Here is a 26,971-nt window from a genome sequence, read left to right on the forward strand (position 1 = left end):
GTTATAAGTTCATTATGCTAACTTTAGTTGACCAGGACTAATATTTCATGTTATTTTTTTTTATCTCATTTTGTTATTTTATATTTAATGTGCTGTGAATTAAAATTGTATTATTTATTTTTTTCAAAAAATATTTTCTATATATTATTCTGATCATTTTTAAAAAAAAAATTGATCTATTTATTCCTGTTTTTTTTCATGTAATTAAATGAAAATCAATTACGTCAGTCCTCCTTGCACCCATATGTGGTAGTTTTTAATTCTCTTTTTAATATATACAAGTCTTTATGGTTTTTAATTATTTGTGACTCTGAACTTTAAATCTATAACTTTAGGTATTTAAAATGTTCAAAACATTTCGATAAAGATGCTTTCATAAATATTAATCCAATCATTAAGATGACATTAGTTCAAATGAGGGTGAAACTAACAATCAACTTGATTAGATGATTAATTATAAGTTTATAGATATTGTAATAACACATATATAAATCTTAAAATAGTAGAAAATCTTAATGAGTAGACTTGAAAAACAAAAGGATTTAAACTAAAATAACCAATATCTCACACATTTAGATATTTTAATCGAGTCTAATAGATTTAATTAGTTTAATAAAAAAAATTGTTTCCCATATATATTATCTTCAATTGTAAAATTACATGGGATATTGAAAGAAAGTAATTTTATATCAATTTGGATATAGATCATTTATTTAATCTGATTTTTTTAAAAAAATAATAATAATCTTGATACTCAAAACCTGATAGAGGACATTTCTACAATTAAAAAAGAAATTAAGAAATATTTTAATTAACAAACAATTAGAGATTCACTATGGCTGTTATAATGTGATGTGCTGATGATGCTTAATTAACAATTAGTGCACAGTAATTTTAACATGTCGTAATTAAGAGTATGAAAATCAAGGACCACCTGGATTAGTAACGAGCACAAATTTTAGGAGCCGCTGTCCAGCAACAATCCCAGGAGCAAGATTAAAGACATTTGATTCAAGGTGAAAGAATCTCCACATAAGAAATGTGTTCTTAGCACCACGCAAATAAACCCAAAATCAAGAACTCCGGATCCCATTAAAAAATTATACAAGACGTAAACCTTGATGGGTGTGTTGATATTATAACACTAATCCTCAGCTCGGGCTAAAAAAAAAATTGAAGGCAGAAGCTAAAGCTAGGAATAATTAAGCTTGAAAAATTGAAGTGGAAGAACACCTTTTCATGGCAGCATCACCTGGCATGGAAGGCCAAGGGCACAACCTCAGCCAAAGGAGTAGTGACAGGCGTGGGACCCTTCGATGGAGCTGGAGAATTCCTACACAATGGACAAGTAGCACTCATCTTAAGCCATCCATCAATACAATCAGCATGGAAACAGTGATGACAATCTGGAATACACCGTATGGTATCCTTGGGCTGGTAATCGGACAAGCATATGGAGCACGGACCTTCATTGGGTTTGGGTAGTCGCCGGCTTTCGCCCAACACCATCTTCGTATACGAGTCTATAATGGGCTCAGCAAGACCCACCACCACCGTCATTGGCTCTATTGGATTGCCGGCAGTGAAGTGCCGGTCATGCCCATAGATGTTGCTGCTGTCACTACCACCGCCATTATTATTGCTGCCATTGCCATTACCATTACCTTTAATCCTTGTGCAAGCATAAGAAGTGAGCATTATAGTAGAAATGAGGACGAGAATGCCAATGGCAATGGCGATACCATAACCAAGGCCACTGCCCGCAGCGGCCGACGCTGACACTGGTGGAGCAACTGTGGACATGAGGGACTGAAAGAAAGAGATAGAACAAGAAGTGGAAAAAAGCGTTGGATTTGAAAAGAAGGGTGATAAGAAGGGCCACCGGGTCCGCGGGAAAACAATTAATAGAATGGGAACTTTGGAGTTAATGTTCAGCGACTACTGCATTAAAGAAAAGTTTAAAAAAGCAGGCCAACATTTATGATAGTCATTTGAATTCTTTTTTGATTCTTTTGTAATTGTTAATTGATCAAGACTCAAGATCGAATAAGTTATATTCTCGAGGTTCTTGTGCTTATTTTGGAGTCCCTTTTTTGTGACGATCCAAAGTTTGTGTCCTTTCGACTTTCTAGGTAACACATGAAACAAATATATATATATATATATATGTATATATAGCATGATTGAAGAAGATGGCCTTGAAAAATGAAGGCTAGATCTTGAGAAGTATTTGCATGTTATTGACAAGCTAAGCTATACATCTCGTGGTAGTGTTTTTAAATAAGTAAAAAAAAAAAGTATGAGATTTAGGCTATTAACTTGATTGGATTTAATAAAAGAGAGTAATCTAATAATATGATTAACAAAAAATAATGACACAGATGAATTGAACAAAACAGTATTTGACAATAATTAACTATATAAAAAAATTAGTTGCAGATATCATACCTAGAAAAAAAAAAGTTCATCAAAAACTTTCTGTCTTTCCTTCACAAACATTGATCCACTATCAAAAGAGCTTGTTAAGACATTTTAAATATCGTTAGGAAAGTTTACATGACGATACTAAAAAAAAATACAAGTGTTGCTAGAGCAACGATCCAGAAAGCAAACCAAATAAAACTTCAAAAAATAAACATTTCATGTCTATATTCAATTAATTAATTCTATTTAATTTAACAAATAAAAAAACAAAGATAATCCAATTAAACAAAAAAAAAAGATATAGATAGCATATAAAAATATAATGAAGCCTTTCTCCAATTACTCCAATTAAATGATCGTTTAAAGATGAAATTTAAAGAACATAAATTAAAAAAAAAATAAAAACACAATTAAATCAAACTTGGATAAATTTTTTATAATTAAGTTAATCTTTCAAGCCTATAACCAGTGAAATGCTAGACCCGAGCTGAATTAAACCCAGTTTTTACAAGAACAAGTAAATCAAAACAACTTAATTTTGGTGCAGTGGGTCCCCCTACGTATAGTAAAGGAGGAAGAAGTGATTGGTTTGGTCCTCTAACCTGGTCCATGTAAGAATTTCTGGTGCAGGAATGGTAGAACGGAACCAGAACTGGAACCCAGTAAACAGACCAAAGAGCAACCATGCAGAAGCTTTAAGGTTATCATAATATTAAATTAAAATATTCCATCAACTAATCCAAATCTTACAAAATAATGAACCCAATTCACACACACACACACACACACACACACACACACACTTACAAACACCAGTAAATATGAACATATCAGTTTGATGGTGAATACAGAAAATATAGGTAGCACATCTATTAACATATGATATGGATAGCATGATTTTATTTTTTGTTGCTGCAAAAAATACCGTAATGCTATTTGCTTGTTTATGTTCATGCTATACATATTGAGCATGCCTCGTTGTTAATAGCTTTTTCTTTGTTTTCTGAGTATATATGTCAGCAGCGTGGAAGAAAAAAAAATTGTGTTTCTCCAGTTCAAGAAACTGAACTAGTTTAATTAGCCAAAGAAACACTGCTCACACTTGTAGTGGAAGGCTCAGGTTCATACTGAGATTGAACCTGTATTGCAGAAACTTCTGGTGCGGATTGAATCTGTTTCTTGGAAAAATCTGGTGTGGAGCTTTCTGCATGTATGGATTCTGTTAGGCTTGGCACTGCAGCTTGGATAATTTCTGCTGGCTTAAATTTGTTGATGTAGTAACTGAGAGATGGCCATGGCCCATTATATTCGGCTGTTGTTATGTCAGATGGGCTCTTACCAACAAGAAGATGAAGAAATGAACTAATTGCACTTTCTGCTACATAAACTGCAGGCTGGAAATATTAGAAGTTATTAGATTAATACAACTCCACACCAGAAAGAAGCGTGGTGAGGAAAATCAAAATGAAATAGAGAGAGATGATGGGCAGAGACCATAACAACTTATTATGAAGAGAAACTGATAATAGTCTTCCTCATACGAAACAATGAGCAATCCAGAATCAAGAATCCTGCCCCTGGGACATTTACTGATGCATGCAAACAACAGCACGAATATCCTTCACTCGCCATCCGCCATATGGATGTAAATCCACCAAAAACAATGAAAAAGAAATACTGCAGTGCACTCTATTCTGTTCTTGGGAACATAGACACAGAAACTTTACTCTTCACTCCAGTTGCTACATCACACAGAAGGACAATTGAATGCAATGCAGTTTTACAATCACTCTCAATTCACTAAAATTAAGGCGAATTCCTTAATTGATAGCATATACAAACTACAGAAGTATCCTTGACAGCTACAAAGCACGGAAGATGTATTTCGAGCACATTATAGTATCAATGATGGCTTTGGGATTGGTTTTTGGCATGAACCAACCCCTATCTCCTGCCACATCTAGAGACAGTATGTTTCATTGAAAATCCATATTTAACTATTATGAAACATAAGGAGAACCTCCTTTGAGAGGAAGCGAGAGGTAACTAATATCAGGACTTCTGGACTATAGTACAAGCAACACAACTCAGAGGATGGGCAATCCTTGATTCCCAGCTAAACTTTTCCATGGATATTTATCAGCTCTCAAATATAACAAAATCACAACAGTGGATCGCTTCAAGGATGAAAACTGATTCATTTGAAACAACTGTTGATACATATTACATAGAGTTAATTCATCACCGCTGGAACATTACCATTTTCATAGCTAATTGAGGCACACTTATGGTTTCAACCTTTGGATTATTCAGGTTTCATTAGAATTGAGCCTTGACAATTACTATGGTTAACAGGCAATGCGTTTAATATGCTATGTCAAGAGCAGCAGCAGCTGCTCTGGGTGTTTCTTTTCTGTATACAGTAACAAACTTGAAAGAAGACAGATTATAGGAAAACATGAAGATAACTAGCCTCAACAGAATAGATATCTGTCTGCCCCGCAGTATCTTTCTCAACATACCCTGTCCAACCACGAGTCCGCTGTGGGACTGTCCCGACGACTTTGGTTTTCTCCCCAGCCAACCACTCCAAACTCACCATCCCAACCTACTTCACAACAAGCAAGACATCATTTCTCTTTCATATAGCAATGCTGTACGATTACAAGCCTTAATGCACAAATACATCTTAGGGCTATAAGCCTATAACTGTTAATCAGCCATTCCAAAAATATAAAAAATAAAATAAACCAGCTAGACTCTCTTTTCAACTAAATTATAAAATCAATAAATAAAGTAAATTATTTGAAGAAATTAACAAAACTATAATCTCCAAAGATAGGATTTTACAATCAAATAATGCGTGCACAACTTAAGCTTTGAATTTTTTTTCCATTACAAAGTCATTACAAGAAGAGAAAAGGAATCCTTTTATCTTGGCTTTAGTATCTTGCCACCGATTTTCAATCAACAAACCATAAAAAATTCCACATCCCAAGATCCTGAAGTCCGTCCAAGTGAGATTTTTCCCCTTTTCTTGCGTTATGAAATCATATAATTCAAGAAGAGCAAACAAACAAAAAGTCTCCAGACATGACAATATACACAATCTAACTTCTTGACATAGCCTATAGACTCTTGAGTTACCAAGACTGAGTTAGCATAAGAATATAAGATAAGATAACCAACAACAGTTATAATTCTCGTGAACTGACCTCTTTTTCTGGGGCACATTCTTCTGTATTACAGTCAGAGTCATCAGAGGAAGCTCTGATAGTGAAAAGCTTCAAGTTTCTCTTACTTCCACGTGTATTTCTTGAAAAGTCTTTTCGAAGTGAGTGTGCAAGTGTTTGCTGATAACATTGCCTGTGAGGCACAAGTTATTTCCTTTTTACCAAATTGAAGGATACCAGGGGTCAGCAGATATGACCTCAAAAAGAACAACAGTCGAGTTGGTACTCGGTGCTCAAGAACTTGTGGCTCTCGGGGTCTTGAAGGGGTTTCAGGGCTGGAGTTGAGTGAGAGAAATGAGAGATTTTAGTGGGGGTGTAAGAGATGTTCATGGGGATGGGTCTTTTGTGGTGGACTTTGATTGGTTACCTGGAACATGTTCTTTCGGGGGTTGGATTCTCTAAAGAAGCATACGCTAAGATTTGTTTTTTGGGCTATTGGTTAATGGCTTGAGTTGAAAAACAAAGGCATTCCTTTTGCTAAAATCCCATAAACCAGATACTCATACGTTAATAGATAGTTATTAAACCTGATTTAGAGGGTGATTCGCAGTGTGATAGTGATTGTTTTTCAATTAAATTTTTATGCTGAAATATATGTCAGTGATTTTTTTTATTTTTTAAAAATTATATTTGACATTAGCACATCAAAACGATCCAAAACAAATAAATCATATTAAATTTTAGTAAAAATAAATAAATAAATCTAGTTGGTCAATTTAATGACCGATTCTGAGTTTCAGTTGAAGCAATGATTAAATTTAATTTAACTTAATAAGTTAATCCAATAATTTATTTCGAGTTTCATTTCAAAACATTTTGAATATTAATTCAGCTAAATTTAAATGATTTAGGATTGACCATTGTTTTATTGATATAAACAATTTCAAGTGACACACGATGAGATCAATCATATCATGACAAATAGAAGGTTAAGATTTTGGAGACAATATCAGATTTTTTTTCTTAGTATATAATAATCCAAGTTTGGATGATTTACTTAACTGAGAAAAGATTTAGCATGTAAGAAATAGAATTTATCCTAAAATACTAAAATAATAATAATAATAATAATAAAGAAAATCGACACCTGCAATGCCACTGAGAGGACACTTCAGGGCAAGGCTCTGCATGCTAATGCTAAGCGACCTAAACGAAGACATGAAGATTTTCCATGCATTTTGTCATCCCTAAAGATTAATCAATGATGGAATTGCTTTATTTTACCCTATTCCATCCCTCCACTGCAACCTCCCTCTCCATGGCTGTCCATTTCCTTGAGCTGGTACAATCAGATGCTGTAGGAAGTAGCAAGAAAGACTATTTCCTTGTCAAACTGAACTGTTTCTTCAACTTCTTGAACAGACCAGATTGTTTCGAGGGTGTCGTGTTTAAATTTCCTGTGCCTGCCAAAAAAACTCTCGTAAATGCAGATACAAATGCCCGTGATGCCAGCCATGAGAGGCGTGAGCGTTAATCGTTGATGTAAGATGAGGAAATAAACGAACCTTTCCACTGATATTACCTTGCTACGCATAATCATTGCTTCTATTTTGCAGAAAAGGGACTTTTTGAGAGGATGAGGCAGAGCCACAATTTTCCTTGTCTTCAACTTTCTTGATCTCTTCTTGGGCCTTCCCCCAAATCACTGCATAAAATCCTATGGCTATTATAGCAGCTCCAATCACACTGTAATGGCACAAAAGATAGATGATTTTAAACTAAGCAACCCAGCTAATCATAAATATAATCCAAGATCAAAAGGGCCTCACATTCCAAGATCCAGAGCATCCCCAAAGCAGATGACACTTGCTGCAGCTGCGATGACAATCCCCAAGGGTGCAAATATAGCAACAAACACAGGACCTGTCTTGTGTAGACACCATGCTGTAACACCAATTTCGAATGCATTCAGCATTGCCCAAGATTCCCTGCTTGTTAAAAATGTTAACTCGCTGGTTGCATATTGTAACAATATTAAGCTAAGATTTGAAGTCTAAAGAAGCTGGAATCCAAGATGGGTTTTCTTTACATACCGAGAAGAGAACAGCAATCAATCTTATATTAGAGTTTAAGCTCCAAGCAGAGGGGTCCCTTTCCATGACCACAGAAACTATTGAAGACAATATGGTCGAAAAGAAGAAGTGAAAAAAGACCACAATCAACTTTGCTGAGTACTTTTTAAGGATCAATGCCTGGAACATGAAATATATATGAGAAATTAGAGTTTATTGATTTTTTTCTTGAACTTTTAACAGGCTTCTTTTATCTTCATTGGGGTTTGTTAACTTTCACCTGTACTATAAGCCATGAAGAAGCCGTGGCACAGTCAACTGCCATGAGCAATCCTCCAAGGACCCAATTTGACTGTTGCAAGAGAACCTGATGAGATGACCTTGCAACAGAGGGTAGTGCCTTCAGAAGTAGGGGACCCTTGTAGCAAGTAACAATAAATGCCCCTCCAATTGATACTATGGTTCCCATAGATTTAGCTAGGGTGCTGTAACTTTTCCAGTCAACATTTTCCATCCTGAAACAACCCAGCAAAAGCATTTTAGCCCTATCCTTTACAGTGCTTGACCCAGAGTATAGCGTGGTTAAAATTAGAGTTCTGAAGCACTAAAATTATACATGAGTTGTTGAAAAATTACGAGAAAACTCTAGTTATTTTATTAAAAGTCTAAATAATAATGTTCTTTTCAAAATAAACTTTATACTCCTATTCATTTATATTAATATTAAAATCCTATATAATAAATGATTCCTACTAAAACCCTTTATAAAAAGGGATTCCTAATTAATAGAATCTATTTAGTATTATAATTCATAAATAATAAAACATTAATCAACTTAAAATCCTAATCTAAATACAAAAAAAAAATCAAATACAACTAGGAAAATAAATGCAATCTTACACAATAACTTCCGAGCCTTATTTGAAATCCTTTCTTGATTTTTTATCATCATAAAATTTTAATCCAATAAAAAACAAGGTCTTCAAAATCTTTTTTCATAATTTTAACTCAATTCAACAGTTATATTAAAGTTATGTTTGATTTACCAAACTGTAGTTTGAACTCTTATTAAACTTTTCAAAACCTGAAAATTTTAATTATTAATGAAATAATGTGATAAATATATTTTTATGTCAATAATATGGAAAACATTTCCCCACGTCATTCCCCTCTACTTTCAAAAAACTCATCCTTAAATTATCTATCAAGAATTAAACTCTTCCATTTTAAATGAATAAATATTTCAAATATAGCATTGTATCCAACATTTTCACAAAGTAGCTTGTGTTGGTTAACTTTAAATTTTAATTTTCACAAAGTAGCTTGTATTGGTGAACTTCAAATTTTAATTTATGATATATGCATGCTAAAGAAAAATCCATATTTAATTTTATATCTTCTGATTCTATGAAATCCACTTGTAATTCCTTCATATATTTTCTTTTTTCCAACTTGATCGCATCATCATTTATAATTTCCAATACTTCAACCTTTGAATATAAAAACACATCAAAATAATCTTTGAAAATACTTTTAGGATAATTGTTAAAAATTATCATGTCTTTTGCGTCTTTGTTCGTAACATTTTTATCCATGACTAAAAATTATCATTTGCCATTAGCTTTTCCAACTTAACGTCAAAAGACTATGAAATTTTACTTTCACAAAACTCCTCCATGTTTTTCCTCCTTGCTTTTTGAGAAGATTGATCATAAAGTAAATAATAATAATTTATTTATTTATCTATCTAATATTAAATATTTTCATAATCATCTTATATAAACTCTAAAATTAATTATTGTCTCAAATCTTACTAAAATAAAATTAAAAATATATCAATATGAGCTCTAAAGTCTAGAGATTCAAACCACCATTTTCTAGCACCACAAGAAAGTTTGTATATAATAAGTCCTATTTTTTTGTGACAAGAAACCTTGTTAAAATAAAAGTTAGTTTTCAACTTTATCAACCACTTAATAATTTTTTTTTTCAAAAATCTCTCATTATAGAAAAGAATCTCATCAAATTCAGGAATAAATCTACGCTTTGACGTGCCTCAAGGTAAGTCTCCAAGCAAATTCTTCTCTTCTTCACAATTTTTATTTGTGTTACTCATTAGGCAAGCTAAATCTGTTATGTTTGCACCAAACAATCTAGTCTCTTCTCCACAGCATACCAATGGACGTGGCGAATAATGTGGTTAAAGCTAGGGCTCTAAAGCCCTAAAGTTATTAAAAATAGTATGTTCAGAATCTTCTATTAAAATCTTAGCTCGAGATTATACTATATCTTTAACTCTTATTGAACTTTTCATAACCTGGCAATCTTAATCATTAAATAATACAGTGAACATTTATTATGCATGGAAAAAATCTCCTCACGTCAGTACTGCTTATTTAATTCACAAATCTTTGAGAAAGATTTTGAGCTGAAAAACAGAAGGAAAACAATCAAGTAAACCAGCAAAGAAGTACATATAACCTGAAAATAATGGCAAGTATGAAGGTAAGACCAGGGACAAGGTTGAGCATAGCAGTGCCAAGTGTAGGAGAGCTGAGGTTAATGCCAGCATAACAAAAGTTCTGTCCCAAGCAACTGCGAAAAACTAGGGCAGATCAAACCCAGAAAAAGAAAACGCAAGAAAGCTACAGAGTCAGAGGTCAATTCTAAAGAGAAGTGCAAACCCAAAAAGACCAAGCAAGAAGAATCCAGAGACAATTGACAGGGTGAGTGGAGGCCTCTCTGGTGATCTGCCAAATAAAAGAGAAGAATAACAGAGTTATGTCAGATGTACATGATTCCTTCACGGCGTGGGTGCTGAGAGATGGGGAAGAGAACATGTGAAAGAGAAAAGAAGAAGGGAGGAGGATGAGGCAGGCAATGGCATTAGAGTAGAGGACAAAGACGAAACTACTCATGCCATTTGACATGGCTGCTTTGCCTAATATCATCCGCCCAGCTTGTGCACACTCTGCCATTACCATCCCCACAATTGGCAGGACTGCAACTTTCCTCGCCATCTTCACTCTCTTTGTTTCTTAATTATCTGTTCTGTTGCGAGATTCAAAGTTGAAAATTCAGACCCTGAAACTAGCACGAAACACTATTACGGGTATTATGTAGTTGGTTTTGGTTGGTGGGAGCGTTATTTACTTCTATTTGAATCTTTGGCTAGTTGCTTCTACCGTGACCATAGTTATTAGAGCCCGACGACAGGAGGCGACATGACAAGAATCGGGTCACTTCGGTTGAACCATTCTTTCTTATTTTTTTTTAAATATCTAAAATAATATTGCTTTTTTTAATAAAAAAAATATATTCTAGGTTTTGGTTGTTGGCAGCGTTATTTACTTCTATTAATTGAATCTCTGATAGTTGCTTCTACCGTGACCATAGTTATTAGATGCTCAACTAGGAGTTGACCGGACTTAGGCTATGGTCTCTTGGGTTGAACCAATTCTTTTTTAAAAAAATAATCTGAACAGATTTTTTTTAAAAATAAAATTTAGATTTTTCTAGTCATCTAAGCTCCCGCTTAACCCCAAATCAATATATTAACACATCGGGCTAATCAATGTATTATAGCTTATCAAATTCAATCTGGGGTTTGACTTGACTAAAAGGTTGGATTCTAGATCAACTCAGAAAAATATTTAAAAAACAATTAAGGTTTTAATATCTCACCTTAAAAAATTAAAAAATAATTTATGTAAAAGTATGTTATACATGTTATAAATAATAAAATTTAAAAGATTTTTTATCCAACGCTGAAAATATATTATCTTTTTCCGTTTAAAATGAAGTATTTAAACTAAAACGGTTTTTTATTCCACATTAAAAAAATATAATTTTTTTATGAACATAGAATATATATATTGATGGGCTTATAATTTTACATTAGAAAAATAAAAATTTCTTCTAATGTTTATATAATGAAATTTGATATGAGTTGGTAACCAATAAGAAAAGAATAGCAGGCTCGCACGTATAAGATAAATTAGTAATTTTGCATGTCAGACCCTAAAACCATAATAACCTCATAAAAAGTAAGTTAAAATAAATTATGAAACTCAATATCCAATAAATTCAATATTAAATTATGAAATTAAAAAAAAACATTTGAAAAAAAGGACAAAAAAATTACTTGTTAAATAATGAAATTGAAAAAAAAATCATTTAAAAAAGAAAAAAAATGACTCGAGTTGACTCAGGTTAACCTATTAAACCATAACCTGGATCATAAGATCAAGATAACCCAATAGAAAAAAAATTTAAACAAATTATGAAGTTAAATTCTCAATTAACTCAATGTTGAAAAAAATTTAAAAAAAAATCAATTAAAAAAAAAACATAACAAGCAACTCAAGTCAACATGGGTTGACTAGTCACATCCATGACTTGATTCATGAGTTATGAGACAGATATAATCTTATAGAAAGAAAACCAAAACAAATCATGAAGTCTAATTCTTAATCAATCCAATGTTAAAAGATGAATTTGAGAGAAAAAACTAAAAAAATATAAGAAAAAAAAAACTCAAGTCAATTAAGTCAACATATTAAGCCTAGATTCAGGTAATGAAATTAGAATATATCATAAAAGTAAATTGAAAAAAATTATAAAGTTTAATCTTCAATAAATTTAATGTTGAAAAATATAATTTAAATTAAAAAATATATTATTACAATAAATAGTATTTTAGGAGGAGAATCCCCTCCTCTTTTGATTTTTTTTAATTGTTAATTACTGCAGCAGTTGAACATTTTATTCACGGGATTAATTATGATATTCTTGAAAAAAATTCTCCTCGTGATTTTGAGATAACATTCCGAGGTAAGTAAACTATAATTTTGAATCATTTTCAGCATACTAATATTAAAAAAAAATATTTTTTTAAAAAAATATTTTTTAAATATATTTTAAAATAAAAAACAATCACAATTGCAAAGAACATGAATAAAACAAACCATTCTATAGTTATCATAAAAATGATTCAAAACAAAACTTCGGAATTGTGCTTTTTCTTATTTTATTATTACCCATGCGTGAACTAGAGGAAACCACGAATCAATTGTTCATTCACTGCAATAATGTTTATATAGAGGAAGTGATCTTCCTGCCATCCACTGCCGGGCTTCTGCTGGCTAGAAGATGGGTTTGTCTCGGATGAGGGCAGGAGAGGTGTATTTGAGACATCGCGCCTGTTTCTATAATATCACCTTGGCCATTCCTGGAAGTTTTCGTACACCGACGACTGCCTCTCATTTTTCTGAAACCACCTTAGTCCACAGCCATTTTACGTTTTCTTTTGTATCAAAGCAACTCCACTGCAAGTCTAGGAAATCAGGGTATTTCTGTTCGGACCAAAAGAAATTAAAGGCTAGGACATGGATCTCATTTTAGCATATCCAGCCATCCGGGAAAGAAACCAGAGCTCTCAAACCAAGACCCAAATCACACCTCCTTACTACCTTGAAGATAAAAAAAGGATGGTGCCGTGCAGCTGTCGGGGCAAAGTCTTGATTGATTGCAGGCAGTGTCAAGACATAATCAGTTTCCTGGTCCAGCAACTGGGGTGGAGTTAGGTGTTCAATTACACTCCTTCACTGACAGAAAGAATAAATACAACCATTCTCTCCTGATCCAACATACCATACCACCATATTTGACAACATAGTAGAAGTACCGATCAAAGATGAAAATATTCTTAAGATGACACACCAAAAGACTATAACACAATCTAGAGTTGTCAGTTCCTGTACACAACTAAATGTATGTGATACAATACAGAGCGAGTAGCAATTAGATACTATAATTACCATCAGTCAAAGCTACATCAGGGGTGGTTCCTGAAGAACCCAATAAAGCAGGCTTCCTTAAACAGTACTGTTCAAACCTCTGCCTTGCGTATTCCATGTAGTCAAAGTCAATTTCGTTGACATGTTCCTGTAAAATTAAAAACAGTTTCGGAGGATATCAGCGGTGAATATACAGAATGCATGTGTACAATTCCCAGAATTTCTGAATGGCATGCACTGTATGCAGCATAAGCAATGCGGTTAAAACTAAAATCTAATTCCTGTACATAGATCAGAAAGCATACCGATATTATCCCCCATAATCCCCAAAAAAGATGGCTCGCAAGCTTATACTTCTCAACATTTTCGAGCAGCTGCTCCAATTCAATGTCACTAGGTAGACCACCTACATCAAAAACCAATGGTTTGACAAACCAATGATAATAAAACAATTTTTAATTTGAGGTTTTCAGATGAGTTTCAGTTGACACGCAATGCTCAGTCATGACTGCTTGATTTTATACAAATGAATCAACTTTTGACCTCCACTAAGAGTGAGAAATTAAGAATTCAATAAATCATTAATGAAATATTCTTAGGAGATGTAGAGTTTCTTGATATACGACATGCAAATGCAATTTCAGTTCTCATTGATGAAGATTACCAAGCAATAACAGATTTATTTTCTGAACTTGTTTAGAACGACATTTTCAACAACTAATCTATTTGTATCTCACATGACATCCCTGAAGTTAAAAAAGCTAACAGTGGGAGAACAAAAAAAATTGGTAATCATGGTAAAAGATTAATACCTGAGGAACTCAGATATAAGTGAAGAAATCTTTGACGCTCCTCCAAACCTATTGTCAGGCTCAGAGATCAAGAAAATGCCTTGACAATAAAGGAAAATGAAAGCAAAGAAACATTAAGGACATTAGTGTAAGGTCACGCACCAGGGTATTTACTATAGTCCAAAATATGGGGTGTATCTGTATGATAGTCAGCAGTCATCTCACAGAAGTGGTTTGCTATATCAAAAGCAATAGGGTTGTAACTTGCATACTCATAGTCCTGGGAGGATAACATATATTATAATTTCTATATTATCTCAATCTATATATATATATAAAAAACTTTATTAATAGACTAGAAAAAATGTAAAAGGGATGATAACATCTTGAATCAGCTAATAATTACGTACAACCATTGATGTCCCAGTGCAACAAAGAACAAGTTAAGCCCAAGTCAACTTCCATCCATAAACAGTCTTAAATACATGATGACTTCACAATTCACAAACTTTTGATCTATCATCCAGAAGTTGGAGGAAGAAGGATAACCTAAGCATCTAGGTCATTTGAAATCTCTTTAAATTCATTTTACTACGCATTAAGAAGATTAAGTTTGCAATGCATTAAAAAAAGAAAGTCACACTTTAGCACATAGAAAGCACACAGAGAAAGCATCAAGAACAGCTACAGGATCAAAGGATAGGAATAATACACATCAAAACCAGAAATCTACAGCCAAAGGGAAAAGTAAGAATACCCAAAAGATCTTATTCTTTATATAGAATGCCATCAGGTAACATATTCATAAAATGCTTTATCTATCAAATAAAAAGAGAACTCACAATTATAGTTATTGATCTTGTCTCTTCATCAATCATTATGTTGCCATATTGTAAATCATTATGGCAAAACCCTATACTTTGATCTCCTGAGAGTTCCTTTTCAATTAAGGAAATTTCATCCTCAATGGAATCCAAGCGAAAGTCTTTAGCTTCTTCTGGAGTACACAAACTCTTAGCTGTTTTGAGCCAATATCTGAAGAAACAACAGAGAAAATAACTAATTGCAGCTATTAAAAGCAAAGAATATATAAAGAGGGTGACATATGCAACCTTCATTTTCCTTTATAACAAAAAAGGAGTTAGAAAAGAAAATAAAAGAAAACAACCGCAATCTGTGCCACAGAGAGATATCCTTTGGACCTGGCATCTCAAGACCATGAAACTCCTTCATTTTAGCTGCTATAAGAGCAGATATATCTGGATCATGCAGATCAGAGGCTGATAGTGTCTGAAATTCATATGGAAATGTAGGAAATGTTTGGTTAAGGAGGGGAAAAGTTATGATCGAACACATTAACTTCTGATTTATAGAAATTAGAAAGAAAAGGCAAACTATGGTTTATTAACCAGCACTTGTTCCTCCTGTTTTTCCTGGTAGAAGATACACGATTTCAATAATTAATTTAACATGTCTGTATTTGAGCAGTAGACACCAACACAATACTTTCCAAACATTAGAAATATTAGAAGTGCAAATTGAAGTTGAATAAACTATCAAAAAACACTAATAATAAAATTGAAGTTGTATTAGATTCCTTTAAGACCGATCATTTGATTAACTCAACTGCCAATCTCTTAAATCAAGACAATTTTATAAAACAACATGCATTCAAGATTCATGGTAGCAAAGATACAGAAAGAGGTGAACGTCAAAGTACCCGTGCATGGATGAACTCTTCAATCCGTCCATTTGAGAACCGCCCAAGTAAACGAGGTCCCTGCCCTTGCTTCGACATGAACTCAAACGTAAGAATCTCAGTGTCTCGATCAAAAAACACCTCCACTCCTTCACCATAGATCCTGACTACAACCTTACGCGACATATTCTGTGTCTTTGTAGGCCACTTTATTTGGAAAACCTCATTGGTCATTGCACCCTTTAAAGGGATCACCTGCAATGAATTTGCATCATCAATATCTTCCCACTTGGATGCCAACGATTTCAACATCTCCTTTGCCTCTCCTGGTATCCTATATTCTTTATTGTTTACAGGATTTTCTACAGGACCCATTGCCAAAAATCTCCACACAAAAGACCCTAACTAAATAAAAACCACTCCAGCAAACCAAATTTATTACGGGAAAACGTCTGATCTGAAAACACAAAGAAAGAAACAACCCAAATTACCAAGGGCAATTAACTTCCTTTTCAAGACCCATGCTCATGAAATCATCCCCACCAGACATATAATGTATAAAACATTATTAACATAAAAAAAAAAAAAAAAAAAAAAAACAACAGAAGAGGATAAACTTTTCAATCAGACTTCTCTTTACACATGCACGAGCCAACAGCACACGAATTCAAGAAAATTTGTGCAGGAATTCAAGAAACAAAAAAAAAAGATGGCAATAATTCATAACAAGCAAAATTGGAAGATCCTATCTTAAATTCAAGAATATTGATCCAAATTAAACTGTAAAAACCAAATTGAGAAGGCATAAAAAATGATGTTTTTTCAAGTCAAACGTTACTTTGAAGCGCGGCATGACCTCCTAGACAAACGCACTTACTCTCTGTTGATGCACAAGCTGCAGACTAGAAAAACAAATACAAAATTCCATGTTTAAGCCTATAAACAATTATAATTACCAGGCTTTCAACAGATTATATTCTCTTCTTTACAACCAGAAAATCAATGTTTCAATCAACCTGTCTTTAAAATCATTAATCAATCAATTAAACCCTCTTTTCATTAATCTAATCGCTGCTACACCATACTATAATTCGTGCAAAGATTGTTTAACAGATAATTAAAAAAATAGCAAATCAACTAAAACAGAATTCACCTTTTAATCGATTATTTTTCTTTCTATGGTAGGTTGTTGCATACGAACTGTAGACAATCGCAGTGGAGAGAACCGGAGAGGAAGAAAAATGATGTGTTTCGTGCTCTAATATTTCAGTTATAAATAAATCAGTAGAATTGAGCAGAATTGCGGAAGAATTACAGGGGAGGGAGGGATAATGGTTTATAAAATATAAAAAGAAAATGTTTAAGGGAAGATTGAATTTGAGCCATTGGATTATTTCGAGTCCCGAGAGTTCAACCAGGGGACCGTTTTGGATTCTACTTTTTTTTATATCAAGAATATTTTTTAAGGTTTTTTTTTATATATACATTATATAAATAATAATAATATATTATTTTAATATATATTTAATTAAAAAATATTTTTAAATTGTACAGTGCATTAACTAATATTTTTACATATTTATTATAAACGAGATGTTCTATATTAGCTTAGCTTTAATTAACATTTTTACATATTTATTGTAAACAGTTTTTTATATCTATTTTTTCTATATAAATATTATTTTTTGTTTTAAAAAATATCCAATCCGACAGCACAGGAGGCTAGAATACTCTAAAACATACATGTTTAGCTAAAGGCAACCGACGTTGAAATAATTAATATCACTAACATGCCATGACCCTAACTCAAACGGCATTCCTGTCACATGATTAGTCAATTTTTATTTTTATTTTTATTTATAGATTTTAATAAATAAAAATAATTTTATAAACAAAATAATTCTAGAAATATATTAGACCTAAAAGGTAATCAGCCAATCTTAAAATAGCATAAATCTAACAACTATATCAAATCTAAAAAATTTTAACTTAATAGTCAATCAAGTCTAAGATATTATTAATCTAGCAAACAAGTTAGGCTCAAAACATTTGAATTTAATCATTACCAAATTCTAAGACTATATGTTTGATTTTAGAGGATCTTTTAAATTAAAAGTATTAAAGGTATAATAAATTGTCATGTTTCTCATTCTAAAATAATTATGTGAATAATTCATATCTGATGTAATGATTTTTCTATATTCATAGGTGTATACAATATTTTTTTTAAGTGACATACTAATTATTTCATTAATGATATGTAAGGGATATTTGTTTCTCATTAATGTTATTGAAAGTAGAGGACTTTCTCTTGTTTTTTTTTTTTTATCAAAACGACAAGGTTCAAGGGCTATAAATAACCCTAGAACCATTAAGGTAAGAGTTCATAACTTTTTATTTTTTAAGATAAACTTATATAAATTTCAAATTATTCATTATTTTAAAACTCAAAATAAACATTTTTTTTTCTTAAATTTAAAGCTATTTTAGATTATTTATTATCTTTCTCGTAAATATACCAATTTTATACCCTTTTAAATCCTCTAATTAAAAATATTTTTGTAAATACTTAAACTTTTATTATGAACCTAGAATTTCTTAGTCTAAAAAGAAAAAATCCAGATATATAAATATATTAATTAACCACAGTACGTATATCTTAAACACTAAATAACAAATATCTGGGACATCAACACCACCTTACTGTATTCTGTACATTAACTCGGAAATTCTACAGCAACCTCTGGCACAACTTCATCAAGCAACACAGATAATAAGAGTCTAAAGATTATCTCACTATTTAATATAGTTCTTAAACTTTTGATCGTAGCTCAATTGAGAATTACTATCGACTAGGACGAGGTAATATACGTATCGATGTAATAAATCTAGTAGTGGGTCATGAATTGAACATCAATTCTTTATACATTGATTCAAATCAGAAAATTAAGATCATATGATCATCAGTTAGTCTAAAGTTGCTTTGAGACATGCCTGCCTGCATGCATGCCCCATTAATCCATAGTCTCTGCAAGAGTTAGCACAGTTTTAACACATACAGTTAATTTAATTGGAGTGCGATCGACTCTATGCTTTTCTTCCATTGTTCTTCACATTTACTCTCATGAAATGATGAACAGTTAATGTGTTACGTACAATCAAGTTTTACATGGTTGTTTCTGCCTTTTTTCAAAGGGCATGACAAGATCTCTACTGGGATTTCACGTCCCCTCGACCCTAAAATTAAGTCCCTAGCTAAAAGTATTAATTAATGTAACAAAAAGAAAAAAAGAAAAAATTCCCTGAAAATAATCACCCAAATTAAACAAAGTGATCAGCCCTTCCTCCCCCAGAAACCAGGACACCCTCCAATCCAATAGCAGAAGATTTTGTCTTGCCCTTAATTCTCTTGCTCTCGAACTTTTCCCATAACCTATAACTTACCAATTCATTTGCACCAAAAGATCAACTCTGTAAACCTTCAGCAGAAGGATCAGAAGCTATTAATCTCAATCGTTAGAATTAGTCCACAAACATTGCCTTACCTTTCTGATCAAATCCTGACGAAGAATAAGCTTAGTTCTGGTCCATTGTTTCCATCAGGATTCAACATATAATAGGTCTCTGAGTCTTTGGACCCTGCCACACGTTCAAAGAATGCTCGCATGTACGTTAATTCTCCATCTGCAGGCTGATCTGCTCCATCTCCTGTAGGTATTACACCAGCTCCCATTGAGACAACACGCAAGGTTTGCATTACATTTAAATCTTCATCGGTTGGCTCTCTCTTGACCGCATAACCACACTTTCTACCATTACAAAACAATGTCCATATCGGCTCGTCCTCAATCTTCGTCTTATCATTTGCCTTCTTCTCGCATTCCAAGGCAATCCTAACAAGCCCCACTCCCATATCTTGAAGGAGTTTTCCTGTGGGAATTGTGAGTTCAAGCAATAAAATAGGTAGGGACCCGGGGCTTTCTTGGATGGCAAGACTAACCCTAGCTTTCCGATGCCCAAACAGGGTTCCGGTCATGCGGGTCCCACCAACGTGCCCGTCATGGAGGCGGTTTCCGTGGAGCGAGACGGGGATCTTGCATGCTGGAGTGATGATAGGGAATGACCGGAAAACAGCCCGGACACGGCGGAATATCTTATTGTGCTTTGATGAACCTTTCTTGCCATTTGGTTGATGGAGGGACATAGCAGGCTGGATTGGAGACATTGGGTTCGTCATTCCAGAAGACGGGGAGGTTGGGGGAGATGGAAAGGTCGATGGCGACCGGGACCGAGTCTGTACCGGCGTGAGAGGATATGGTGGGGTTGATGGCGGGGTTGGCATGATGGAGGCTTGTAAGTCCTTGGTGGGCTTAATTTGGTGGGCTTAGTGGTGGTGGCGGTGGTGCATATATAAGAAGAATAGAGTTGAGGCATGCACGTTCAACTAATTAAGGTGGTTTGTTCTTGATTTTCTAAATATTTCTGTAAGGAAGAGTTGAGACTTTCTTCAGTTTTTGTTCTTATATTACAATTGATTTATGGTTAAGAATTTCTAGTTCTGTAATTACCCTAAAGATAGTTTGATAGTTGTAGTTCTTGGATCGACTGCTGGCAAAGATCTGATGCTCTCTTGAAGCCATTGAATAAATAGGCTAATTAATCTGGTATTTCTTTTAGCTGAACAACTTGAAAACTTTGCTACTTTTGCCAGCGAAATTATCAATATATTTGTTAATTTATTACATATTATAATTGAATGATGAATTGGTAAAACTTTTACTTGTTTGTTGATTTTACCAAATATATCTCTAATTCTACCCTAATTTAAAATAAATAAAAAAGAAGTTAATTACATCCATGTTAGAGGTTATATAGTTGCCAATTTCGAGGAAGAACTCGAAAAAAAATTAGGATTATAGTTTCTCGATAAATTTAGATAAATTATTTTTATTAAAAAAATATTATTTTATTTTTTCTAAAATAAATTATTATCATTAACATTGTCATGATCAAGTATAAATTCACATTTTTTCAAGCTACTAAATGTGACTAAATCAATTTTTTTATTCAATTTAAAATTTAATTTAATTTGGATTTCAAATCTTAAAATTTTTAAATCAAATATCGGAAGTCTTGAAGATTTAAATATTTACCAAAAAAAAAATGTTTTGAACTGGACAGTGTTATCTTGAAGATTTTGTTGCTTATGCATAAACACTTGGCATGCTTAATTTATTAAGGATTTTTAAACTTTTATCTATTAATCTTGCGCAGTCGCAGACATGTAGGGCATAAAAAAGCAGTGATTGGCATGAAAATATAGGGATCATTATATATCCACTATAAATGTTGTTAATATTCGGGAAATTTAACCATTTAGGTGGTGTGGTTTAGTGATAAAAACTTGAAATCAAGAGATTTATTTTTTCTATGATTTCAGGTTCGAACCTTGTGGTTGCTCATATGATGGTCACTAAAGGTTTATATGATCGTTAACTTTAGGATTCGTGGGATTAGTTGAAATGCGCACAAAACACCTACATTAAACTAAAAGAAATATTCAGGGAAATTTTGCATTGAAGCATTGGATAAATTAAAATAAATAAAGAAATAGAGTAAAAAAGAAATTCACCAAAAAAAAGAAGTCAATTCCGTGTTGCTTTCTATCATCTATACAGTTACCCTCAGGGTTCTTGTTTTTATTTTAATTATTTTTGGTTTAGCTGACCTTATGGATGACAATTGAATTAATAAATTCACCAAAAACAGAAGTCAAAATAAATTTAAAATGTAAAAAGAAAAAAGAAAGACAATTTCCTTGAGGGAAAAAGCTTTTGAAATGTCTATTCTTTTCGTATTGTTTTCCTGAGTCAAGGAAAACAAAAAGGAGGATTCCGGCCGTGAACAAATCAATGTCCTTTCTTTAAAAAATCTTGAATTCGATCTCATTGAAAGCCAATAAAGCTTTGATTTAAGTTGAAGACAAATGGATATTTACAGCATGCAGTGAAGAAGACGGGCAAGTCTCAAACACATGGATCAGTAATTTGCTGGACTGAGAGTAAACAAGAACAACAAATGCATTAGCTTGTATGTCACTGCTTACTGAATCCATCTGTATATGCACCTACCAAAACTGAGCTGAGTGGATGCAGCAAGTTATCCGACCTAGCACCTAACCATGCATACTAATTATACATAAATCCCTGGTATATACATATGAGATAAGCACTTCAAGAGGATCTTTCAATCTTTTTTTAGAGGAGTACAATACTTATTCAAGGATTGTTGGCTTCGTCCTACTTTTGAAAAACATTACTATAAACTTAGAAAATCTTCTCTCAGGATTTCTTCACATATGCTTGCCTGGATTTGCTCTTATCTGTCGATATCCATGACCAAGGATTGGGACCTCAGCATCACCTCGGAAACTTGGATAGGAAGGGAGATCGTGGACTTGAGGCTCATTCCAGCGGCAATTTAGGGGTTTTGTTTCTCTGGAAATTCCTTGCTTGGAATTTACTGGTGCTGAGACAGGAAAATCTCGCATGTTTAGGTCCATCTTACAGAACATGAGATTTGCAATGGCTCTGTCAATGGCGTTGGTCTCCATTTCGATTGTCGTCTTTCCACCAGACCTGAACATGAAGCTCACTTTCTTATCAAGATAGCTCGATTACCAATGCATTATACAAGGACATATGCAGTGAAGTCAATGGAACTCAACAGATGCTTGATCACCCAAATACCACTGATGTGATGCATTTGTTTTTGTTTGCAGAGATTTACATGGGAGTTGTCACTTTATGTAATTACTTCCAGATGCTATTAATGTTGAATCCTAATTGATATGAGAGCAACATGAAAGTAGTATATGTGAAGATAGATAATGTCAACCATTTACCAAAAAAGTTCAGGGTACGCTTACCGGTTAACAGATGATACATATATAACAAAATCTCAGGATCAGTTGGAGACTAACAGAGATAAGAGCTCTGGTCATCAACCCATTTCCAGATATACTTCTATTTTGACTGTCAGTACTTGACAGCAATCAGTTTAGGAGAACAACCTTAAAATATTAAGGCCTTAAATTATAATGAGATAAGCATTCTAATTAAAAAAAAAAAAAAGTGGGATAAGCATAGAAAGATTATAAGCATTAGGCAAATATTGTGCAAGTACCCCATTTTCTCATCTTCACCGGTACCCGGTGTTTCCATGGACACGTCTCCATTTTGGTCCTGTTTTATTGGATGTTGCTTTGAATTGCTGGCTAGCCGGTACAAGGCATCACGAAAGCAAATTCTAGTCTTATCATTTAACTGAAAAGAAAAAAAAAATCATTAGGATTTGGTTTTGCTTGTTAAAAAAAGGGGGCTCTTAGGATGTTGTGTTATACCTGGGCCATAACCATTTCTAGCTCCTGTAGCGCAGATTGTTGAAGAGATGTTTCCTCGTCAACAAGTCCAATCATACTATCATGCTCAGAAGGGACCAAGACATTAACCAGCGATGCCTTGAAAAAACATAACCATGATTAGTTGAACTTGCAAGTCTCACAAACTAAAAATCTTCATTGGAACCAATAGGCATCTGTCCTTGCATTTCTCTCTACTCTCTTGCTATTCGTCACAGGCAGTATGTGTATATAGATGAAAGCAGAATGCTAACTAAGATCTACTGTTGTGCAAAAAAGGGACAACCGACATATAAGGTTATTAATTTTCCAGACTACACCAGAAAAAGTTTTTAGAAATTCAACCCACTGTTCAATGGCATGGGTGTTTGGAGTCGATGTAGGCTAAGCATGTTTTGAGAAAAGAGTTTCTTGAAGGAAATATAAGCCAAGTGTATAAATATAGCTAGTACCATTATAGGAGCAAACAATACATGATGAAACAAATGTTGACTCATACAAAAAATTGATGAAATAAAATTTCCAAAAGAATATAGAAAGCATGCTATGGTCATAACCAATGAGTATTTATATCACAATTAGCTGAGATAATGGCAGGCCTAAGACACTGAGGCCTTGACTGCCCCATTCTCATCTAATGGGCATAATTTGCAGGTGATTGTGTCTAATTTTCATGTCTGGAGACACACTGGTGTGACAACAAACAACAAAATCTAGGTCAGGTCTAAACAAGGCTGGAGCCTAATTCCACGTGCATGTGGTTTCTTTGATGATGTTTCGACCAAATATGTCCATGATAGGTGCATGAAATTAGACTCCACCCTTGTGGATTTAAACGCACCCTATGTTCATAATACAACAAACAAATTTTCCACAGAATGTATCCCAGCAACAAGCAGAGCTGAATTCTCTGTGTTGCCAAAGACTAGAGTAAAAGAAGTCATTCTCCTTGAATGATTAAAATGGATATCTTCATAAGCAAGAAATGAACGAACCTAGTCAATATTATTGTTAAGATAGGCGAAGGAAACGGGAAAAAAAAAACCAATATTTTTTCTAAACCCAAATCAAGGAGCTCATACAGAACTATGGATTAAATTGTGCTAGGTCCACAGAGAATAAAAAAATGTGCATATGCATGTACACCTACAAAAATAAAACCCTCTCTTCATCCAAGAAACAAGTACAGGCAACAGGGCTAGGGTCTTTAAAGCTTATCAAAGATTTAGTATGAACCATGAATTTCATTATAGGAAATTTGTGAAAAAGATATGGTCAATCATTGAATTAAAGGTAATAAAGAGATGGAAAATCTCACCTTTACCGGTGCCAAATCCTTTTGGTCTGAGTTGCATGGATTGAAGTGTGAAGCAGCAACTTCACCTTCCTCCCAACTTAATGATGGAGAAAATGCATGTGTTTTGAGATACTTTGAGCTTCCCATGCCATGTGCATCATTCGAGATACTTTGCAAATCTGACATTGTGTCTGTGAAGCGATTGTCAGCAGATACCATGCCACATTCTGCTTCGGCAGAAAAGCAAAATGAGCTGTTAAGATTTTCATTCCTGGGTAGATCCTCGAGAAAGGAACTCCTGCAACAAATGGAAATGAGAAAAGATTAATAAGATTAACAAGGAAGCATCATATTTGATAGAAATAACAACCACATGTAGGGAGATGTTGGGCACCCCATGGATATTGAATGGCTCTATTATGTCACATGTAGCGCTGCAGGCACAAGAGATTGCCATATAATGAAGGTGGCACAAAGATAGGTGCCATCACCGCAAATACTGGTATAATCCATTTGTAGGAACCAAGAATTCTACCCATTTTGTCATGATGGATAGTAGTGTTTTAGCGCACACAACTAAGGGAGCATTCGATTTCCATGGGGTGTCCGAGCATGCTGCTAATCAATATGACAAGCTACAGCACATTTGATACTACATGATTTCTTAAAGGCATTAAATTAATCCCAGAAGTTACGCTTGTACAGGAAAAATTCATCCAGTTGTTCGATTTCTGAAAGATCATCAAGCTGGTAATCTGGCTGGTCACATGAAAGAGCAGTCTGGGGAAGTGACTCTTCAGATAATCTTCCACTGATGCTTGAACCACTAGACTGATCTTTACCATTGTAGAAACTTTCAACTTCTTTACTCAAAATTTCACCATTGAATTTGAGTTCCTCCCCAGTCAATTTTGAATCCATAAGAAAGCGTTTGTTAGAAAACTCATGACTTTCTGATGCATCTGCACACCATTTCGACCAACTCTCTGGTGATGGAAGCCTATCATATACTTCTCGATCCTCTGGAACCACAAAATCATCAATACCACTTCCAGAATACCACTCCATGAGATTTTATCTGCAGAAAAAGAAAAGAAAACAATCCCCATTTGTCAAAAAAGGTACCATAAAGATAAAAAAAAAATCTAATAAAAGTTGAAAAGCCAAGCAATACAAACAGTTCATATCTTATTCAATATCAAAGAGTACACCTAATTTTATTACTAAATCCAAGATTTTGAACAAAATCACAATTGCGAAGAACTTGTTTTATCATACAATACAAGCCTGAATCTTTAACTTCATCAGTTAAGTGGAGCTGCAGGTCCTACCTTAAAACTAGAAATAAGCAAGTGAACTGCAATTAATGATTTTGATTATTCGAGTTCCTTTCACTTCCCACCAACCAAAAACTTAAAAACCGATAGAATATCAACACATAGACAAAGTATCATAATTTATCAACCAAACAGAACAACCAAGACCACATAGCATAAAAATCAACCCAAAGACCTCAAAAAAAAAAATCATAACCCACCAACAAATTGAAGAGGCTGTAAGAAATGAAGAGGCTTAAAGTAATTATACTAAAGAATTCAAACTTCAAATCATGAGTAAGAATCATATAAATAAAATCAACAAAACAAAGAGAAAAATTATGAAAATCAAACAAAGTAATCACACACAAACACATATTCATCATAACATACATGCATATCTCACAAGCCAAAGACTAAAAATTTGACACTATAAACCGAACTAAATATACACAATAAGCATCAAAAGAAGAAGAAAAAAACCTTGAGATTGTTGGGTGGTGGGTTTCGATTAAGAGAATGACCAAGACCCAGTTGCTAATATAGAGAAATGAAGCAGCCCAGATGATAAGAACAGCAAAGAAACGATAAAAAATACAAACTTTGATGGAGGTTTTTGTTGCCTTGGAAAAAGATTAGTGCTTTTCGCTAGATGTAAAACAGAGGCGGCCCTGTTTTCCTTTGCAGCACCTTATAGTAATATAGTTTGCAGAGTAGGGAGAGAGAAAGTGAAGCTAACTTGTGTAGAGAGAGAAAGTGAGTAGTGGCTGAAAACTTAAGTTGAGATTTGTGGCTGAGAACCTCCATCAAAATCTTTACTCTCATTGGTCCACGTATCAGAATCTGGACCCACCAAATTAGAAATCATGGTCCTGGTGTTCTGCTTGTGATGCGTCCAAGTAAAGTAATCCCCTTTGAAGACTTTTCCTATCTCGAGCAAAAATAGTTAAATACCCTTCTTTTTTAATAAGAGGCCAAAGC

At 33.7% G+C, this 26,971-nt stretch overlaps 6 protein-coding genes across 12 annotated transcripts; all 6 read right to left on the reverse strand.

Annotated features, from left to right (window-relative positions):
* Positions 1 to 993: 993 nt before the first annotated feature.
* LOC133692400 (putative RING-H2 finger protein ATL69) lies at positions 994 to 1,884 on the reverse strand. The gene has a single exon (XM_062113304.1). The coding sequence runs from the start codon at positions 1,801 to 1,803 to the stop codon at positions 1,249 to 1,251; it is 555 nt and encodes a 184-aa protein (XP_061969288.1). The 5' UTR covers positions 1,804 to 1,884; the 3' UTR covers positions 994 to 1,248.
* Positions 1,885 to 3,087: 1,203 nt separating this feature from the next.
* LOC133698434 (protein MAINTENANCE OF PSII UNDER HIGH LIGHT 1-like) lies at positions 3,088 to 6,095 on the reverse strand. 6 transcript variants are annotated; one of them, XR_009843145.1, is made up of 3 exons: positions 5,640 to 6,095; positions 3,919 to 5,032; positions 3,088 to 3,811 (listed from the first exon to the last, which is right to left on the reverse strand). XR_009843145.1 is itself a non-coding variant. In XM_062121351.1 (3 exons), the coding sequence occupies exons 1-3, from the start codon at positions 5,656 to 5,658 to the stop codon at positions 3,498 to 3,500; spliced, it is 429 nt and encodes a 142-aa protein (XP_061977335.1). In that variant the 5' UTR covers positions 5,659 to 6,084; the 3' UTR covers positions 3,088 to 3,497. The 6 variants fall into 6 exon arrangements, 2 of the variants coding, with proteins under 2 accessions (XP_061977335.1, XP_061977343.1); XR_009843142.1 differs by having other exon boundaries at positions 3,088 to 3,818; XR_009843146.1 differs by having other exon boundaries at positions 3,088 to 4,166; positions 4,947 to 5,035; positions 5,640 to 6,094.
* Positions 6,096 to 6,747: 652 nt separating this feature from the next.
* On the reverse strand, positions 6,748 to 10,794 carry LOC133682582 (WAT1-related protein At3g28050-like). The gene is made up of 7 exons (XM_062105985.1): positions 10,354 to 10,794; positions 10,151 to 10,284; positions 7,950 to 8,184; positions 7,687 to 7,849; positions 7,427 to 7,541; positions 7,163 to 7,343; positions 6,748 to 7,060 (listed from the first exon to the last, which is right to left on the reverse strand). The coding sequence occupies exons 1-6, from the start codon at positions 10,687 to 10,689 to the stop codon at positions 7,184 to 7,186; spliced, it is 1,143 nt and encodes a 380-aa protein (XP_061961969.1). The 5' UTR covers positions 10,690 to 10,794; the 3' UTR covers positions 6,748 to 7,060; positions 7,163 to 7,183.
* Positions 10,795 to 13,352: 2,558 nt separating this feature from the next.
* On the reverse strand, positions 13,353 to 17,357 carry LOC133688435 (probable choline kinase 2). Of its 2 annotated transcripts, none has more exons than XM_062107920.1 (8): positions 17,111 to 17,357; positions 15,979 to 16,414; positions 15,427 to 15,548; positions 15,101 to 15,293; positions 14,421 to 14,538; positions 14,280 to 14,327; positions 13,773 to 13,873; positions 13,353 to 13,615 (listed from the first exon to the last, which is right to left on the reverse strand). In XM_062107920.1, exons 2-8 carry the CDS (start codon positions 16,330 to 16,332, stop codon positions 13,472 to 13,474), a joined length of 1,080 nt encoding a protein of 359 aa, XP_061963904.1. In that variant the 5' UTR covers positions 16,333 to 16,414; positions 17,111 to 17,357; the 3' UTR covers positions 13,353 to 13,471. The 2 variants fall into 2 exon arrangements, with proteins under 2 accessions (XP_061963904.1, XP_061963911.1); XM_062107927.1 differs by having other exon boundaries at positions 15,979 to 16,212; positions 17,111 to 17,356.
* A 1,763-nt stretch (positions 17,358 to 19,120) lies between these two features.
* On the reverse strand, positions 19,121 to 20,312 carry LOC133690081 (protein MIZU-KUSSEI 1-like). The gene has a single exon (XM_062110247.1). The coding sequence runs from the start codon at positions 20,297 to 20,299 to the stop codon at positions 19,511 to 19,513; it is 789 nt and encodes a 262-aa protein (XP_061966231.1). The 5' UTR covers positions 20,300 to 20,312; the 3' UTR covers positions 19,121 to 19,510.
* Positions 20,313 to 22,019: 1,707 nt separating this feature from the next.
* Positions 22,020 to 26,717, reverse strand: LOC133681097 (protein LNK3). Its single transcript, XM_062104194.1, has 6 exons — positions 26,474 to 26,717; positions 25,378 to 25,752; positions 24,696 to 24,972; positions 23,360 to 23,476; positions 23,143 to 23,282; positions 22,020 to 22,595 (listed from the first exon to the last, which is right to left on the reverse strand). The coding sequence occupies exons 2-6, from the start codon at positions 25,740 to 25,742 to the stop codon at positions 22,310 to 22,312; spliced, it is 1,185 nt and encodes a 394-aa protein (XP_061960178.1). The 5' UTR covers positions 25,743 to 25,752; positions 26,474 to 26,717; the 3' UTR covers positions 22,020 to 22,309.
* Positions 26,718 to 26,971: the final 254 nt, after the last annotated feature.

This window comes from Populus nigra, chromosome 1 (genome assembly GCF_951802175.1).
Source record: "Populus nigra chromosome 1, ddPopNigr1.1, whole genome shotgun sequence".
Classification (NCBI taxonomy): Eukaryota; Viridiplantae; Streptophyta; class Magnoliopsida; order Malpighiales; family Salicaceae; genus Populus; species Populus nigra.